The 13,702-nt window shown below is 36.8% G+C and overlaps 1 protein-coding gene across 3 annotated transcripts in view; it reads right to left on the bottom strand.

Annotated features, from left to right (window-relative positions):
* Positions 1-13,702, bottom strand: part of LOC102218042 (serine/threonine-protein kinase BRSK2) — a 181,927-nt gene that overhangs the window by 13,379 nt on the left and 154,846 nt on the right. For 2 of the 3 annotated variants that reach the window (XM_023325900.1, XM_023325910.1), the window contains exons 10-14: positions 11,415-11,579; positions 10,279-10,376; positions 8,496-8,646; positions 7,172-7,237; positions 496-556 (exon numbers count right to left, since the gene is read on the bottom strand). In XM_023325900.1, the coding sequence (XP_023181668.1) occupies positions 496-556; positions 7,172-7,237; positions 8,496-8,646; positions 10,279-10,376; positions 11,415-11,579 (541 nt within the window). The remainder of the gene's footprint in view (positions 1-495; positions 557-7,171; positions 7,238-8,495; positions 8,647-10,278; positions 10,377-11,414; positions 11,580-13,702) is intronic. The other variant, XM_023325905.1, reaches the window with a different exon arrangement.

Genomic DNA, 13,702 nt, shown 5'->3' with positions numbered 1-13,702 from the left:
AGTTTGTTGTGCTATCCACTCTGGGAGTTATACTTTCACTTATATTGGGAATCCTTACTTTGTTGGACATCTAATAATTTAATTCAAAGCCTAAGGTAAATTAATTAAAATGCAATATTGGATTAATAACGATTTTTTTAAACAGTGTATCTTTACAATATTTAACATTAAAGTGTCAAGGTGGGTGCATTTTAACAATAATGCAGTGACCAGTTGTCCCCCAAAAAATATACATAGCATTGCAAAACGTATTTGTATACCACCTATTAAAAGGAATCTTTGTTGTTGTGATGTAAAAAAGTATTAAAAAGTTTGAAGGGTGTGAATATGGTATACAGTGTATACAATAGAAAAGGCTACTTTACTTTATTTGCAGACAAATTGAACAATAACACAACACCAGTAAGGTGGTTTCAGCAGTAGCTGGATGGTCGTTTACCAGTATGAGTGTGTTACAGAGTGTGTGAGTGATTGTGTCTGAGCTTTATGACTTACCCGTGGGCTGCTGAGGGGGCTGGTGGAGAGGCCAGAAGAGGCTCCACTAATAGACCTCGACCTGTGGCAAAAACAAGCGACAACACACAAAGGAGCAGAGGTAATTTAAAGGATCAGCCTGTGGCCTGCAACGTGTTTCAGTAAACATATAGGGAGGTGTGAGGCTGGTTTACATTCTACGTATTGTTTAGAAGGCACAACGGCACATTGAAGTTTGCAGATACAGCTGAAACCAGATGTCTGCACATGCTGTGTGCTAAGACTATCTCAAAGACATAGCCTTTCTTTCATACTGTTGGACATAAAATTCAATCCCAACAGAAATAAGAAACTTTTTTTTTTCAAATTTATTGTCCGACAGTAAAAGAAAAACAAAAATAGTATGTGCCTTTGTATACAGTGTATATAAATATCTGGATACAACCATATTTTGCTTTTAAGTGCTTCAAACAACAGCTGATCTCACTAGGAGGGAAACTGCTCTACAACAAAAAAACACCAGCACCAACTTGACAATCTGCATTACTAACATCGACTCCAAGCAATTAGTTGCACACCACTTATCCTTTGGATTCAACTATATTGATGCGATAAATCCATGGCCAATGTTCTACAGACTATCATTCAAACTAGTTTTCCTCCTTTCGGCACATTAATAATAAAACAAACAAATTGGGGTTTTTCTATGCCTTCGGGCATGCTAAGTATCTTGAGAAGCAGAATAAAGAGGAACATTTGGTTCAGTGCCATTTGTCATGTTTGTCATTTTCCTCACAGATGCCGTCAATAACCCCCAATGAGAAGAGTCTTGCTCAGAAATGAACAATCACAGCCCAATCTGTCTCCATCAAGCACACACATGTACGCACACAAACACACACAAACAGGCGCCTGTCAACACTTGGAAACACCAGCTGCTCACTGTCACAACACTGTCCCTTTTTGTCATTCGGTCTAATAATACCACCATCCTCCTCTTTCGCTCGGTCGCTTTCTTTCTCTCTGCATCTCGGTGCTGATGCAGTTGTAAACATGTGGATGTACATGAATTGTTGTTTCCTTTTGGTAAAAAGAAATGTTAACAGCAGTTTTAGTCTTCAGCAAGACAGACAAACATAACAAAAGGTCCCTTAAAAGCTACCATGTGAGATAGCCAAATTTAGAAACACCCACTGCCGAGTTATATTTGTCAATCTTCCACTCTCCATTTTCAGAGAGAATATTTTGCACGCATTCAGTCACACATGGGCATGAGTAGGCGATGGTGAGATCATATTGGCAGGGATTTCTTGTTTCACTGTGTGGAGCAGACCAGACAGTTGCTATCATTTACATTGAGGTCCAACAGTCCACTGAGACATAGCCACGGTTGCTTACCCCTACAATGCTTGTAAACTTAATCTGAACATGGCCAGAACTTCCAGCCATTTTGAGCATATTGTTCTGAGGCGCTTTGCATCTGTTAGTGTTGGACCAGCAGGTCTATAAAGCTTATGTTACAGATGGTTATGCTGTACAGTAATGGGCTGTCAGAGGCTCACCACTGCTTCACAGTAAAGATGAATTATTGTTGTTGAGGGATTAATTTACAATGAACAGCACACACAATTTGCGAACCATTCATCATATATTAGAAAACCCAGACGCTACATCATTGAGTCATACATGACGAGCTGTGTGATCAACAGTTGCATGTTGCATGTTTGTGTATATGGCTTCTTGCTTGCTTTAAAGCTGCGTCCATGCACATTGGTATATGCAGTATATACCGATACTGGTTTGGACAAGAAAAAGGAGTTTCAGAGTATGTTATGTGGTGCATTTAAATCTGAATAATACAGTATATCCTACTTTTTGAAAATGTGTATAAACTGAGATGGAGATGAATGACATTCAGAGCTTCAAACCTGTTTTATTTTACAGGTTATGGAAACAGATAAGTATATCTTAAACATTACTTGAAAAATACATTGTTTTAAATAACAGTCTGACATTTTATGTTCCAATACTGTGAACACAATTGAGGAATTGTTGCCAAGGATGTATTCCTCCTTAAACTGTTGTGCATCTGACTTGCCTTTGGCATATAGAGATGTCAAGACGCACCCAAAAAACATTTCATATAATTGTTTTCCATACATCTCTTAGTGTAGCATTTTATATGTTGATATGAATCGGTGCAAAGCAAAAGCAGCTACAATGTTAGTTTTTCTTAGCGTTTAAAGGTACTTAGCTTGTCAATGGTGAGTTTGCCCAATTTTCAGGTTAATTCAGCTAACAATTTGGAGGCATCACATCTCTTATATTGAATTTTTAATTTAAGCCAGTCAGCTCATCACTAAAAAAGGCAAATGAAAAAATGACCTGACACTGTGAGAAAAAGAAACATACGCTGCCATTTTGCAGATAGGAGCACACTGAATTATTAGGAATTTATTTCTAAAATATATCCAATATATGTAATATAGACGTAAAATGTCACCAAACTGAAATTACTGGTTACATTGGAACTGGAAAAATGGTTAAATTAATTTGACCCCAAGTTTACACTTAAGACTTTTCATTTATGAGAATAAGCAAAGAACACCAATTTTAAACTGAATTGTAAATCTGAGGCACGACCACTTATTAAACTATAAAAGACACATGTTAAAATATTAATTTCTTTTTGTTTCATCTGCTGTTGGACCCCTCTCAGGTTTATTTTTTGACCTAATTTTGCATATGGAGAATTTACTTAAAGTACCAAAATTAAATATGGTATGTCTCAACCCAAGGTAAAGAATTTGTCTTTGAGTATCGCAATACCACAAATTAAAACACAAAAAACTTACTGTAAGTCAAGATTAAAAAATTGACAATGGTTTAAAAATGGGGAATAATTAAGGTATGAGCTTATCAATACCTTACAAAGTTCTGTTTTCTAGATTGACACCTAAAATAATAAAAGAAGACTTTCAAAGTTTCCATGGCTAAAAGTAAATGGGAAAAGTTCAGTCTTTTACTTTCTCTCTTCCTTTGTCACAGATTGTCCCACCAATGGAGATTCTCAACATGAGTAAATATTCATGTAAATCAACATATGGTTTAAATTCATTTCCTCCTCTGAGCCCTGAAAACCCCCTGAGGACTTGTGCATTAATATTCACAGCTTTGCAACGCAGAACAACCCCTGCAGTTTCTACAGCAGATATCAGAGTAAAAGGTGTTTTATTTTTACTCATTTTAGCCTCTTAAGTAAATCTGAGTCTGTAATGACCAGGGGAGTCTAACTTATTACCACCATTTAAACTACTACGTTTGGACTGTACGAAACAACTAGAGCACATCTGTAGGAAAAAAAAAAATCATGGATATTCTCTTCTTCGCAGTACAGCACTTTTCCATTTTCATTTCCATCTCATTAACCTTCCTTCATTTCTTCTTGCATGTTATTAGGATTCAAAGTTAAAGCAATCGGATTTATCATGCTTTATATTTTAAGCCCAGCTTCAGCCTAAAATGAATAAAGTAGACATTCAGATGAGGATGTTGTCATTTCTATTAATATGCCACACTGCCACAACTACATTTATCGCAAATCTATTCAATTACACTTCACAGAAAATATCAGATTTTAAGTGTTGAGCAAAATACTAGATATATCTCAGTATGAGCTTCCAACATTTAGGTTGTGTAATTTAAAATAAAGCAGTTTCCTCTCTCTTTCACTCCTTTTTGCTGGCGGAAATGTATCATGTCAAAACACATGTTTCAAAGTCAGCCCTCTCTCTGACAGCCTCTGATCTCAAGTTCTACGAATCTTCTGAGCTGTCGACAAAAGTTTGCTGTTGGGGCAAGATAAGGTTAGGTTCAGAGAAAGTCAGTTAAATCTTTGGACATTTCGCTGCTCTGTATGTTCTTCCCAGCACCAGGACCTCGTACACACACACACACACACACACACACGCACACACACACGCACACACACACGCACACAAACATCAGCATGATCAAACAAAGCAAAGACGAACACAAGATAAAAGATGGAAAAGTTTGTTGTTAAGGAAGAAAAAAAAAGAAGAGATTTGATTTGATTTGGAGGCAGAGGGGCTACGATATCGCAACCTCCCTCCTCCTCCAATTTATATCAACTGATAGGAGGCCAGGCAGAGCAAAACTAGCAGCATTTCCACATTAGCATAGCAATTCCGCACTAGCAGCAGGAGCGTTTGGGAATGAAGGTCAGAAGTACACGAGGGACAACTGGAAAGAGAGAAAAAGGTGTTTTAAAAGAGGGGAGAGGAGGAGTTCCTGGAGGAAAACTAGATGGAAGAGTACAACTTACATCCAAATAAATAGAAGCATAGAAGAAAGATGCAGACAAGCTGTTTTTGTAAAATACGGGATTCTGATTCAGATCTATTTGATACGCTGCTCCGTGGGGTGAAGGCAGGATTTTTCCTCAGGATTTACATAAATATAAAGCACAACATTTCTCACGTTTCAGTTGATTTTGCTTTAATATATTTTTCAAACTTTACCGACAAGTTTCTTCTGACTAGAATTAATATTAATGTGTGCTTTCTCCACCTGAGTTACAATTAGACTGTGTTAGAGACATATGAAGAAGTTAATATGATGGCAAGAAGGCCTTTTAACCTTAGAGAATTGGATCTCATAATTAAATAAAAATGTTCACAAAACAAGTGAAAACATGCAAAAAAGCTGGTCAGGAGTTAGAAGGATTTGTTTGCTATAATCCTAGTAGTCTTTTTTTTCTCAGTAGTAGGTTCATGCACCGCAAGCCTCTGGAGGATCTTCCACCTTGAGGTTCTAGAGGCACTAGCAGCTTCAAATAACTCTTTGCTGTTTTTTAAGGGCATTTTAACAGCTGTTCTCTTAATTCTATGAATTTGTCTAACAGAAACCTTCCTCATTATGCCTTTATCTGGACAAACCCATCTTTGTTCTGAATCAGCCACAAATCTCTTCACAGTACGATAACGCTTCAGTTTTCATTAAATATCTAATGTTTTCATACCTTGTCATACGGCACTACACTACCTGATGATTTTCGTCAGCAGAGAGATCCTTTCTCTTCCCCATATTGCTTGAAACCTGTGGCCTGCTTAATAATAAGAAACATCCTTCCTAAGTAGATTTCCTTTAATTGAGTTTACCAGACAAACTAATCAACCCAGCTCTCTGAAATTAATTATAGTGATTCAAAGAGCCCTGACACACAATACCATCTATAAATTTAATAGCACAACAAAAAATGTAATCTTTAAGACACTTAAATCTAATTTGCATAATAATTTGGAACATGGTGTACATATCTCCAGGTTTTCTGGGAACTGAAAATGTTGCTTATTCTTTGTAAAATAAGTAAAGCATAGTCAGATTAGATAGAAAACCTCTAACAACATCTAGTTCTCAAGTTTTGACACATTCTGCACTTTGAATGTACATTTCAGATAATTCTGCTTTAGACTTCTCTATAACTTTAAACCTGACCTATCAGCAGTGTTCCATTGTTTTCATTATATTATTTGCTCACTACATTTTGCTGAGGTTAAAATCTAAGACATTAAATTAAAGTTTTTGTTTAAGATGTTCTTCCACTTCAAAGTTATGCTCTGGATTGTGTTTTTCTGCCCCACATAATCGAAATGAAATATAATTGTCACTGTGTTGTGACTCAGTGTGAACAATTTTAAGGAAAAAAAAATGCTTTTGCAAGGTTGTGGTACAGGAATCATTAACGCTTAAATAAATCAGGGCAAAATTCCAGCAATCTAGGTGCGCACTGAAACAGTCGAGTCAGGGCTAAAAGCTGAATAAAGCAGTTCCCTAACTAATTCAAATGAAAACCAGATATTTCTGGAAATGCCTGAAGGAAAGGAATGGGAAGGAGTTGATATAACAGAAGAAGAAGAATCTTAAATTCAAAGCCACCAAAGGAAAGACTTTTTTCCCCCATAAAAATGAAAGTTATTATAATGGATTTAAAACCTCCAAAATGAGTCCAACACATCTCACATTTGGTGAACGAACAACAGACTTATGAATTAAATGTGCCTGTTTTGCAATGATGTCACCACATCAGCCTTTCCCAGTGCTCTACTGGTCCCACTAACATTCACCAGTTTTATGTTATCTCTCACTCTGATGCAATCTTCCCTGCTGTTACAAATGTCACTGCCTGTGAGCACAAATGTGTGACGTGATGATACATTCGCTGTTGAAATAAGACGTGGAAACGAATTTTTAAATCAGAGCGCTCAGCCTCGTGGGAGTGCGCTCCTGGCATGACTTCAGCATTTCCAAAATAGCAAAATGGAGAAATGTTCTGCATCGAGAGAAAGTAGGACACATTATGGTAGAACTGATTATCAGGAGAAGAGATAATTGAGTTAATGCCGGAACAAGTGGGGCTGTTGATACTGTGCCTCTGAATTCTAAATGTGCACCGATCTTCAGTTTTTAAAACTAAATTAATTAGGAGCTGAACTTTATAAAAAAAATTACGTCCTCATTGTTTTCGATAAGCAGCCACAAATTAAAACAGAACTTTAAAGCCTGGCCCTTCAACACACAGGATCTCTGCATCTTTTTTCCTGCCCTTGCGTGGCGGGGGCATGGAGCGAGTGCGGGGGCGGGGGAGCATGTGGAAGTGAAGGCAAGTGAGTACCTTTCTTCTTTGCTGCATTTTGTTCTGGCGTCAGGAATATCCAAGCTTTTACTGTACACTGAGTTACTATGATGAGACAGAAGAAAAAGTGAGCAGAGAGTCAGTCTCTGTTTATGTTTAAGTTTGCAGTGCAGTTTGTTGACACGGCTGCAAACTCACTGTCAGAGCAGCTTAAACATAAACTGGGCAGCGGGAATCCCCAGACAAACAGAACAGTCAGAAAGAGAGGCGTGTGTATTTGGTGTAACTCACCAAATAAATCAAAAAGGTAATTTATTTCTATAAAGCCATTCAAAAAGTGAAATTTATATGATATATGGGTTCATTACAAATTACATTTTCAAACTTTTATTTTTATGAATGTTAATTAGGACTTACAAGTGAATGAAAACCCAAAATTCACCTAGAATGTTAAATAAAACCAACATAAAATTTTGTTTGTTGTTTTTTAAAAGAGATGTCAGCTTACGGAAAAGAAGCTGACATTCGAAAAAGATATCAACTTAATATTCTGTCAGTGCTTCTTTGGCATAACTTGCTGCATAAAAGCAGTGTAGCATGATGGCCTTGACTTCCAAATAAAAAGCTAAATTTACTTTCATCTGAAAGAGTGGACTACCACTGAGAAGTAGTCCAGTCCATTTTCTTCTTAGTTCTGAGCCAAAGACAATATTTCTGATGTTGTCTTTGGCTCAGGAGTGGTCTGAAAAGGAATGTGTTAGTTGTAACACATCCTGAATACAAGCTCAGACTCCATCTTTTCCAAATGTTTCTAATGGGGCTTGTTTAGTTTTTCTGTTGATGGTGCAGCTTTCTCTATCACACTGTCTCTATCCTTTCACTTAACTTTCCATTAATATAACTGGGTCAGGCACTTTGAACAATTACAGTTTGTGGTTAGCCCTTTTTGTGACTAGTAGTTTTATTAACAGCTGTCCTTTAAGGACCATGTTCCTCTGTGCTGAAATTGTTGTTGGACTCCTCATCTAATTAGATTTTTGTTTGTCTTCATGCACTTTGAAAGTAGTTGGGGTTTTGCCATAACGTTTTGAATTTCAAATAACCAGCCCTCACTATGATTTTGTTCACAATATATGACAATATTTTTAAAATAAAAAAAAAAAATCTTTTTTGCTAAGTTTTATGTAATATTTTAATTTTCTGAGAAACAAAAGATGGGATTTTCATCAGCTGTAAGCCATGATCATCAAAAAGATAAGAAATAATTTGTGATGAATGAGTTTCACTTTTTGAATTACTGAAATATAATGACTTTACTGAGAGGCACCTTCATTTCAAAACATAGAGATTACAGCATGCATACCTCTGTCCATGTTGTGTCATGTCGATGGCTCTTCTGGCTGGTACTGGTGAACCGCCGTCAGTGACACTCAGAACCTCCATGGACTTCCTCTCTGGCCTCCTCTTCCCATGACGGTTCAACATTGGAGAGTCAACCCGCTTCTTTGGAGGATCTGTGTCAAGCAGAATAAAAAAATGCTAAAAAAGCACAAAATCAGTGCAAGTAATGAGCAGTTTTGCATATGGCTTGTGTAAATGGAAGCGTTTGACTGATTTTTAGTGCTGTTCACACATTGACATTCTAACTAATAGAGAATAAGTAATGGTTTCCTTCCAGCCCTTGAACTAATGGCCACTGTATCGACTGTATCATATTCACTGAAGGAGGAGTCCATTTATCAAAATGTCAGCGTATCGCAGCAGATACGAACACACTGTTGTCAGAAACTAACCAAAGAGGGAATTTAAGGAGAGCATCACCATCCCTGCTCAGACTTCAATGCCTAAAAATCAACCCCTTGATGTGATGCACCAATTTTATTTCATCAGATAATGTTTGACCTAAATCAGACGACAGCTTTTTGAAAACCCTGTTGATCCGTTCTATTTAAAGCCAGTGTTTTTCATTGAGAGAGTAATTCATTTTCAATAAACAAAAAGCTCTTTTCATCTGTTTATCGAAGAGCCAATCTAACGCTGCGTGAGCCGGAGCTGAACCAATTTCTTCTGGTGGAGGAAAACACGGCAGGTTGGTTGAGCCACAAAAAGCATTCATGAGTAAGAATTTTTTTTTTTAAATTATGTAAATTAGTTTGATCTGTTTGAAAAAAACTCCTCTGTTTCAAAATTGGTATTGCATAAACACATAAAAATAACATGGACTTATTTATAGGTTCCAAATTCTGACAGTCGTCGTAAGCTAAAAATAATTGTGCTTCCAAAGAAACCTGCATGTAAAACAGTTTTTTCCTGATGGGCACAGCATTGTCTGAACATTTTCTCTGTAATTTAACTGGTCAGATTTTGGTCAGCGTTTCTAGAGCAGGCAGGCCCACCTTAAGTCATTCAGAGCACTTGGAAGTACTTGAGTTTTTGCTATGGGTTAGGGTTCACCCACTGTGAAACGTTGCATGGCAGTTCATTTGCCATACAACATTTTCATTAGAAAAATAAATCCAAACCTTTGTACTGTTTTCTTTAAAGTTTAGCTAATCCCTAAATTACCTTTCTTTTGCAGAAAAGCTTATTAAATACAGCAAATTACTTATGTTTTTCTATCTTTATGTTTCAGAGTGAATTTTAACATTTTTGTTTAAATTTATTTATGCATTAGTTGGCATAAAAACTGTCTCAATGCTGGCACCTTTAGATGAAAGCAGTTGAATTCTCCTATTGTTTACAACTTTACACCACATGGTGCAGCTTCATGTCATGCAACACTTTTTTGGGGTATAAAACCATCTCATTTTGACACATGGCGTCTGATGGTGAGCCAAGAGTTTAAGTAGCGAGTGGAATGGCTCCTTAACAACACAGAAAAAAACAGCCACTAGATTTGTCTCTTGTTTTTATTTATTTTTTCAGAATTTGTCACTAGATATGTCTAGAAAGATGATAAATATAATGACAAAGTTAGCAACAGTGCTTCTTTTGTCCTGACTACAACCCTAACCCTCCTCTTATTCCCACATCTGTATGCCCACTTTAGAGGATTTTTTCCAAAAGTTGTCTGGAGCAAAGTTATGTTTTCACATGGGGGTTAGTTTCACTTTCACAAGGCTAAAACAAAACAAATCTTTGCTCACCAATCTCGTTGCGAGGAGGAAGGTTCTGATCCTCTTGACTGGGGTACCTCTCCTTACGGTCAAGTAACAAGAAGTAAATCATCTTCTCTTGGTTTTCACTGCACAGGGGTAACAATTCAAGTAAAAAGAACGCCAACTACTAAACTTTGTTAACAGATGTAAAACAAAATTGCCTTGAAAGTGTCTTCAATCGTCCTCATTATCTGACTGAAATGTTAGCAGTTTAAATAAATAAATGTGAGATTAAAGTACAAATCCCATCACTATGATTAATGTCCTTTAATCTTTTTTTGTGTGCACAGTAAAATAGATGATAAATTGTTTTTGCCTTTAAAATAAAAGTTTAGTTTTACAGATGATTAAGCATTCATATCATAGTATACATATATTTTCTTTAGCATGCTCAGCCATATTTCAACATACAGTGTGTGCTGGTAGCCATCGAGTCCAATGAAAGTATGAAAAGATCACAAGTTCGACCTTTACTTTCTTTGCAAATCAGAAAACCTAATGTCTTTAGCCTCTGTGCTGCACTCTCTATGCAAAATACCCAGGGAATAGGCCTCTATAATAAAGACAGATTGGAAAGCGGTGGGAGGCAAAGAGACAAGGACCTGCAACTTCAGCTAAAATGAAGCAGGGGAAGGGAAATGGAGACCACAGATTTTCCTCCCATGCAGCACAATTACAAAATTTTCCCAGGAGAAAGGAAGCAAATGGAGGAGTTGGAGCAAAAGCATAGTGAGAGAGCAGTTACAGTTTAGCATTAAAAGAGGAGGGATGGCCCAAATAAAGAACTGAAAGAGTAGTGGGCTCATATTTACAGCAGACATGAATCTAAATGCATTTTCACAAAAGAAAAATATTCTTTTAAAAACAGGCTGGCAGTAGCAGGACATCTCAAAAACGAGTCTGTAGTGCAAACCATGACAAGTTTGGAAAAGAAGTATCCAGTAGCAAGTAACGTAAGCACCGTGTGATAACAGTTAAGTGATCCATGGTCTCTGACATATGAAGCGACAGCTTCACAAGATTTTGTAAGAGCCAGGGAAAAACCGAAGCTGAGTATACAAGCAGGACCCAAGACCACACTCATCAATTATAGATCCCTCCCTTATGAACCTCCATCCACTCACTCATCTGAGAGCAGGTCTTTCAGGAGCTTGTTTTTGTCTCTGAAGCAGCCCAGGGAGTGCATGCTGTCCAGTACGTCTGGGTCGATGTCGTCTGCAGAAGGCAGGCTGCGGATTGTTACCTTTCTGGGCACAGGCTGCTCTGGCTCGGGTTCATTTTTGCCACCACTAATAATGCAAAAAACAAAGAAACAAACAAAACAACAAATAAGCTTATGGTCAGTTTCTTGTGTGTGTGTGAGTCAATTTTCACTTATAAAAGCATTTATGATATTTCTTTACGATTGTACAAATAAAAATGCAATATGTTAAGATTTTCATATCCATTTCTTGCACAGCTGATCATTTTGCTAATTAAGATATTTCTCCAAAATTTGCAGTTTTTCCACATAAGTACGTGGGTAATCCTGCTCATTTGACAAGTATGCGACTCATTCTGTCGAGATATGGAGGCTGCCTTTCTCAGTGATGCTCACTTTACAAACTTAGCTTCCACATTATTATGCAATTCTCCTAAAACACCCAGATATGTCACTTTTCCCCATCTTTTCTCTGCCTGTCTCGAGGGAGAATGCAGGCAGGCCTTAACAAGAAAGGCAAAATTATGCCGACACCATTTTCCAGAAGATTTCTGCTTTAGTTCTCAATTCCGACAAAACACAATGAGAAATACTGTCTTCTTTTCTACAAACATGCCAATACACAGACATTTAGACAGATTTGACTCAATATGCTCCTCATTACTTCTTTCCTGAATCTATTATTTTTCATCTGGTGAGTTCACTGAAGCAGAAACCCCATCGGCAGCTATTAAAATAACACGTCCTCTGTTATCTCTGTGCAGTGAACTTGTGAAGTAGATCTAAATTAATGCCTTAACTAACTTCCCTTTCTACCATTTCACAGTGTTTATATAAAATGTACTTGCATAATGAGACAGTCACTCTTTTTTTCACCAAACCATGTTTACATGTAATGTTTCTCAAGTCAAAGTAAAGTCTTAAGTCATCGAGGGGACAAGTCCAAGCCAAATCACAAGTCTCAGTGGCTGAAATAAATATTCCCATTTAGTCTACCCTGTCGCTGTAGGTAAGAAAACACTGTTTTATCCTATTTGTCCTTAAGGCTAATTAAGAAATATACATTCTGAATCTTATTAACGTTTAATTTAAGATTAAGAAGGAAAAGGTGTTACAACTTGCTTAGTAGATTTTAATAAAAGTTGGCATTGGTGTCCTAATAAGGGCCAAAATGGAGAGATATTCACTCTTTCATGAGAGTCATGTGGTCTTCTGTCATGCAGCACATTATTCTTACTGCCTATTGTTTAATGTACAGGTTACAAGACTACATTATAGACTACACAGTAGTTTCATAAACTAAGTAAGTAGCTAGCATCAACAAGTGCTTAATCTCAAGTTACTTGTGTCATTATGGGAATCAAAAATCCTGAGTGGAACTTCAATTATTTCAGTCCAAATAAACTTAGGCAAATTAATGAATCATTTTTCAAATGGAAAATCTGCATAAAAAGCAACAGTCTTTACTCAAAGAGACATATGGATTGTTCACAGCAATTTAATCATATATTTCGACTGAAACTGTCGTGATTAATGATTCATATAATTGTACGATTTATTTTATTCAGACTAGTCACCTGAAATGTACTAGAATGAGCAGACAGAAAGAAAGTGAACTTCTGCACTGACAAAACTCTTACTAGGGCAATTTCCTGTCAACTCTTGGCTCTTCTTGTTTCTTTTTTTAACATTCTAGTTGTTTGCATAAAATCCAGCAATCAAAGATAAGAAGCTCAGAGGACTTTTACTTTTGTTCAGTGATTCTTCATTTCAACTAATAAAAGTTTGTCCTAAAACTAAATCATTCAGTTCAATTAGGTAGCTGCAGAAATTCTCATTATGCAAGTTTCTTTTTTTTATTAGTGTAAATCATATTTTCAGAAATGAAATATGCATTCATTTATGAACAAGAGTTTTCTAAATGTTATTTTATGATTTATACTATTACAGTGGATATATTGTACTTTTAATATCAAACAATAGGGCAAACTTAGGTTAGACTGGTTTAGTTTCCACATCCCAGCATGTTCCCTCAGGCTTTCTCCTTGTTCACTTGACCATATGCTTCAAATTTCCTTTCATGCGCTACCAATTTACCCCCATGTCCCCGAGAGTGAAGTCATGCCCTGCATAAATGTACTCTTGTGTACATAGCTGAAGCTCACTCATTTTTCATACGGAAGCTGCCTTCAGGTGCAGAATAGTCTAACG

The sequence above is a fragment of the Xiphophorus maculatus genome, chromosome 2 (assembly GCF_002775205.1).
Source record: "Xiphophorus maculatus strain JP 163 A chromosome 2, X_maculatus-5.0-male, whole genome shotgun sequence".
In the NCBI taxonomy this organism is placed as follows: domain Eukaryota; kingdom Metazoa; phylum Chordata; class Actinopteri; order Cyprinodontiformes; family Poeciliidae; genus Xiphophorus; species Xiphophorus maculatus.
The sequence above is the reverse complement of the archived record's forward strand: the minus strand, read 5'-3'. Positions and strand labels throughout refer to the sequence as shown.